The 6,000-nt window shown below is 33.6% G+C and overlaps 1 protein-coding gene across 1 annotated transcript; it reads right to left on the reverse strand.

Annotated features, from left to right (window-relative positions):
• Window positions 1-4,180: 4,180 nt before the first annotated feature.
• On the reverse strand, window positions 4,181-5,549 carry LOC131804511 (uncharacterized). The gene is made up of 2 exons (XM_059127489.1): window positions 5,429-5,549; window positions 4,181-5,350 (listed from the first exon to the last, which is right to left on the reverse strand). Exons 1-2 carry the CDS (start codon window positions 5,429-5,431, stop codon window positions 4,334-4,336), a joined length of 1,020 nt encoding a protein of 339 aa, XP_058983472.1. The 5' UTR covers window positions 5,432-5,549; the 3' UTR covers window positions 4,181-4,333.
• Window positions 5,550-6,000: the final 451 nt, after the last annotated feature.

A 6,000-nucleotide genomic window follows, 5' to 3' on the forward strand; every position in this document is an offset into this window, starting at 1 on the left:
TGGACCTTAATTAGACGTTTCCTATGGAAAAAAAAAAATAAAACTTATGACAAAGATTAAATTTGTTACTGGTTTCATAAAACTTCCTTGTAATTTTCTATAGAAATAACTCACTTTTTTTTATTTACTCGCGGATGGTTAACATCCTCTCAATTGTAGTTCAACACACGTAAGCAGCATTTTGACATTTTGGGTTAAAATGATTATGAATTACTGCATAAATTCTTTTTTAAAAATCTATATCAAAAATCGCTTATTCTTACATCTCATCGCTCAAGTTGCTCACATTAAAGGCAGCTTACTAATCCCCTACAAAAAAGAACCTCCCATTTTGTTCTTTACCACCAAATCAACAACGTCATCCAATTTTATATGAGCCATAAATATTTACGTTTAACTTGACCTCGAAAAATTCTTCTTTTTAGCTGAAGAATTGCATCATGAGCAGCACAACACATGTTCCATCATCAGAATGTGCGAAATCGTAAACAATGGATATCCGTCTTAAGATTTGTATGAATCATGGCAACTCAAAAATGTTTTAAACAAAAAGGTTAATATCTTCTTTAGGTCTCTTCACAATTTTCCATAAAAAAACTAAATCCCTATGAAATTTTAAATATGAAAAGGTAATTACCCTTGTCACTTATTTGCTATGCCTACATCCAACGATTTTTTTAAGAAGCTTAACTTCTTAATCTGTAATTATGTTAAAGTGTAGGTAAATTTGCATTTAATATGGTTAATAAAAGTGTAAATACACGTTTATATCCTGAGGCAGTAGTTCAATGTATTTACACAGGCTTACGCTGTTCAAACAGATATGTGGAAGTTTTGCTCTTTTATTCGCCACTTGAGAGTATATCTTGTCAAAAAAAAAAAAATAATAATAATAGTAATAATAATAAAGCCGCACATTCCAATTCATATGAATGTCATAAGGAACAAAAATCGAAATATAGAAAAGTTTTATGGGGTACCAAATTTAGCTTAAGAAAAGGATCAATATTGCTCGAGCGTGAGTACCGATTGTTTGCCACGCTATTTAGAATTAATGTGAATGGAAAGTGTGGGGCTCAATCTCATGAATCAAAACTCTGTTCTACATCCTCATATAAAAACATTTGTTTCTGGCATTTTCTCTTGATTATCTGATGACCCCGAGTTTGTCTTTCCGTTATGCACTAGACAAGTTTTATTTCATAAAAACTAAAATATCGATCAGATTTTGGGGATATAAAAAATTTATTATCGTGTAAAAGGTGTAAAAGGTCAATCAACTCAAAAATTGTGAATAATTAGGACAATTTTCAAAACAAATTATTAACAGAAAATGGTAAATTTTCTAAAAATATTTAAAAACAAGTAAGCAAAGGCTATAGTCGTGTATGAGCGACCATGTGATACCCTACAACACTACGATATGTTATATTATTATGCTCCCTTACGTCCAAATCCATTTTGGAAGATTTCGCTCTTGAAATTACGTGTAGATCTTATCCTTAGCTCTTTGACCAGGGTCATTTGCCCTATATTTATGCACTCCGTCGTGCTGTTAGTTGTTGTGGTCCTGTCTTTAACTCTCTTCTTATGCGTGTCGATTGGCTTCAATTGTGTGATCAGGAGATTTTTCTAAATATTTTACGATCATCACCAAATTTAGACTCATCTATATGATTTGCTTGTCTACGATATTTGGCTATATTCATCAACGAAATCAGCATTAAAAAGCCTTTTTTGTATTTTGGATATTACCTGTATTTTTTTTTTTAGTGGTTCGGTAGAATGGAAGTGTTGGTATATGTTTTGACCTTTATAACGGCTGCAAAATCAGCAACATTTTTATTTGTTGGTCCATTTCAACTCCTCAATGTATTGCGGACATCTTTAAAAACAATAGGCCTAGCCCTTCTGATTCTAACCCTATATATATGAATTTTCGTGAGGATCGGACTATAACTGATATCTGTATATAATAAACCCAACCTGTGTTTTTGGGTATAAAAAATATTACAAAATTTAGATTTCAATATTATAAGTTAAATTGAAAAAATCGCATGCGATAAAAAATATGAAAAACTAAAAATAATCCCAAAATACTAAAAAAATTATATTTACATCATTATTGGGTATAATTATATTTACATCATTATTGGGACATACATAGCTTGATCGACTCAGCTTGGCTAGATAGGAAGATCCATATATACTTTCCTATGTGAGAAACCAATATTTCGAGGTGTTACATAATTTTTGGCCCAATCAAACTTAGAATACCCCCAACACATAGTGTTGTAGGGTATAAAAATCGAAAATTCTTAGAAATTGTTTTCAAAGTAATCATGGACAAAACTTTTGAATTGTTAGGGAAATTTTCGAAAGACATTCTGACCAGAAAACAACGGATTTCTTAAAAACAGTTTTCACAGAGTCGTAATTATTCAGAAGGTATTTGAAGAACATTATTTAAATATCAAGAACAAAAATCTGAACAAAACTCCTAGATAACATAAGTAGTGTATTTTTAAGAATAGAGTTACAACGTCAATGTAGACAAAAATTAGGAATTTTGAAAAAAAAAAAAACAATATTTCCAGAAAATAATGAATTTTTTAAATATATTAAAAAAAGAACAAAATCGAAAATTTTTTGGAGTTGTCTTCAAAACAATCATGGGCAAAAATGTTGAATTAATGGAAATTATTCGAACGACTTTCTTCCCAGAAAATTATTCAAGGAGATTTTGAAAAAATTTGTTATTGAAAATTTTATGGATTTCGAAAAAAAAAAAAAAAACATTAGGTGTTGTTAATATTAACTGTGTGAAAAAAATATAAAACATAATAATAATATTTATATATGGTAATGAAAAAATCCCTATGAATGCATATAAACTTATAAGGTGGTGGACTTATGGTATGTATCTGCCAAAAAAAAAATATTTGAAGGTTAGTGTAAGGTCCTTTAAAAATCATCAAAAATCAAAATTAATTAACTGGTCAAAAATTTTGGTTTTCAAAAAATTCTGGATTTTGATAGTGTTATTTTTAATCCCACTAGATTGGATGTTTACTATAAATATTCATTCTGGATACATATAAAAGGATGAATTACAATAGAAGGCTAAAATTTTGCACACATATCTATTTTGTCAGTAGGCTGGTTAAGTTCGTAAATGTTCGTAAATAAAAATGCCCCGTATATAACGGCACCTTCCCATAATCGTTATTTTCATATTTTAGAGACATTTTTTTACCGGAATTGCTTCAAAGTGCGTTTTTAAAGTTCGTACCTATTATGTTGACAAAAAAATCGTATAGACCTCATATAACGATACCTCCCGATATTTGATATTTTTACGATTTTAGCGGCATTACTCACAGGAATCGTTTAAAATTTCGCATTAGAAGTTCAGAGTCGGTACTACAGCCTATGACAAAAAAAAATTCTTCTCAAGGAACAGGTCTTCGTACTGCCTGCATTTTTTTTTCTTTGAAATTTTTCAAGTTTCTTCAAAATTGTGGAGGACATTAAAAGTTTGGCCAGACTTAGCTGTTTTTTACTAGTTTTACTAAATTTGGATTTTTCCTAAATTTGTATGAATTTTTAAAATCAGTCCAGGTATTCTTGGGTTATACGCATAGTAACTTACATCACCTTTTTTATAAATATGGATAAAATAACATTTCTCTTGGATCTGTATACATTTGTGCCGACATATCGGATGAAACCTCTGTTTATATCTCTGACGAAACTCTTTGCATGGAGAAAACACACTGAATTTATATTTAAGGTATTTGTTTGTTTCTTTTTTTTAGAGATATATATATATTTATGGTATTTTTCCCTTAGGCGCTTTGAAATGTCAGATTTTTATAAATTCATGTTAATCGTGTATTTTATGCATGCCAGTGGGACAGATCTTTTAATTAGAACTATTTAAAATTTCAAGAATATTTAAAAGCCCATGAATATGCTAATGCACATAAATATTGAGCAACCCAATCTAGTAACGCTCGTGTCTTAAGTCTTTTGTTTTAATGGTCTTTGTAGGTTCATTGGCTTAGTATAAAAAATTTGATTTCTTTTTTAAATACCTTTGGAGTTCAATATTAAGAATTAGAGATCATTTTTTTGTAATTTTTTATATTTATTAACTTTACTAAGAAATTACCAACAACTAAAAATTAAAGTTCATAATAACGTCTCGAATGCAAGCATTATTCGCAAATAATGCCAGCACTACTTGTCGCCTAATACTCAGTCTTCGTAACACTATCATGGGGGGAGGGCGTGTAATGTCAACCATTCAATTCCATTCCTTCCTGGCTTTTTAGTAGAAGAATCTGTTGGCTGGGACATTGTAATGATATCCATCCTCTTGCAATTCATTGCCGAATTCTTCCTCCAAAGGAGCAGCGTATGAGGGTATGGGAATTTTGAATGTAGGTTTGGATACAGCAGGTGTCAAATACTGGGACTTGGTGGGTTTGGGTGGCAAGTATTCCGTTTTAATGGGTTGGGGTGGCAAATAGCCGGTTGTAGGAGGCAAATAGGTTGGCTTGGGTGGTGTAGGAGGCAAGTACGTCGGCTTGGGTGGTTCTGGAGGCAAGTAGGTGGGCTTGGGTGGAGTAGGTCTACGTGTGGTCGTAGTGGTTGTTGTTACTGGCTTGGGAGGCAAATAGGTTGGTTTGGGTGGTGTGGGTGGCAAGTAGGTTGGTTTAGGTGGTGTGGGTGGCAAGTAGGTGGGCTTTGGTGGTGTAGGCGGCAAGTAGGTTGGTTTAGGCGGTGTGGGTGGCAAGTAGGTTGGTTTAGGTGGTGTGGGTGGCAAGTAGCTGGGCTTTGGTGGTGTGGGTGGCAAGTAGGTTGGTTTAGGTGGTGTGGGTGGCAAGTAGGTGGGTCTTGGTGGGGTTGGTCTGCGTGTCGTTGTTATTGGTCTTGGAGTTGTAGTAGTTGTGGTCGTTGTTGTCGTGGTAGTTGTTGTGGGTTCAGGTGGCAAATATGTAGGCACTGGTTTGGGTGGCAAATATGTTGGCTTTGGTGGTGGTGGAGGCAAGTAGGTAGGTTTAGGTGTCGCAGGAGGTAAATAAGTTGGCTTTGGTGTCGCAGGAGGCAAATAAGATGGCTTTGGTGGTGGTATGGTTGTCGTGGGCAATACAAATGGTATCTCCGGCTTAGGATAATCATAACCGCTATGGTTTTCTATTTCCTTATGTGAGTAATCGTATCCATGATTATCATGATGATGATGATGGTGCTGATGATCAGCATGGTATCCGTGGTTGTTAAACAAATGTGAAACGTCGGCTCTCACAAATGCCGCACAGGCCAGCAGCAGCACAAATATTTTCTAAAATCAACAACAAAAAATAAATTTTTATTTAAATCAAGAATTTCTTCCATCGCCCGAAACGAAATATTAACATACCATTTTTAATTCGTATCCCCAAGAACGAAATGTGTATTTCTACGACACGTTTCTGTCGCTGTGGACGGTTCAGAGCGAAATGATATCTTTTGTTGAGTAGTTATTCTTATTTATAGTTCAGTCAGAAATCCAAGCGAAAAAAATACAGATTAAATGTTCTTTTTTCTTTTTTTTTTTTTGTTCAGTCATAGCTACATGGCGATAGCGTTGTTGCTGGCAATAAAGAGCGTAGATCTGTTGCTAGCTGTTGTTGCTGGTGTTAATATTACTTGTGTTATATATTCTCAGCGTTTTTTTTTTCATCTTCTACTGAACAATTAAACAGCCTTTTTCATATTATTCCGTTGTTGTTTTTTTTCTTCGCCATCAACATCATCAGCTTTTGACCAGACCAGACCATATTTAAGAGAATTACGAGCCAAGCTAGATACTTGTCAAAATGTTATGTTGTAGCCTGCTACAATTGAGTGATACGATGTCGGGCCGTAGGTAAGTCTGTCTGTCTATCTGTCTGTTCATTTATGCGTCACAATGAATTTTGGCTTCAATGAACATCGCCACTTATCGCTTTA

Source organism: Musca domestica, unplaced genomic scaffold, assembly GCF_030504385.1.
Source record: "Musca domestica strain aabys unplaced genomic scaffold, Musca_domestica.polishedcontigs.V.1.1 45, whole genome shotgun sequence".
Lineage (NCBI taxonomy): Eukaryota > Metazoa > Arthropoda > Insecta > Diptera > Muscidae > Musca > Musca domestica.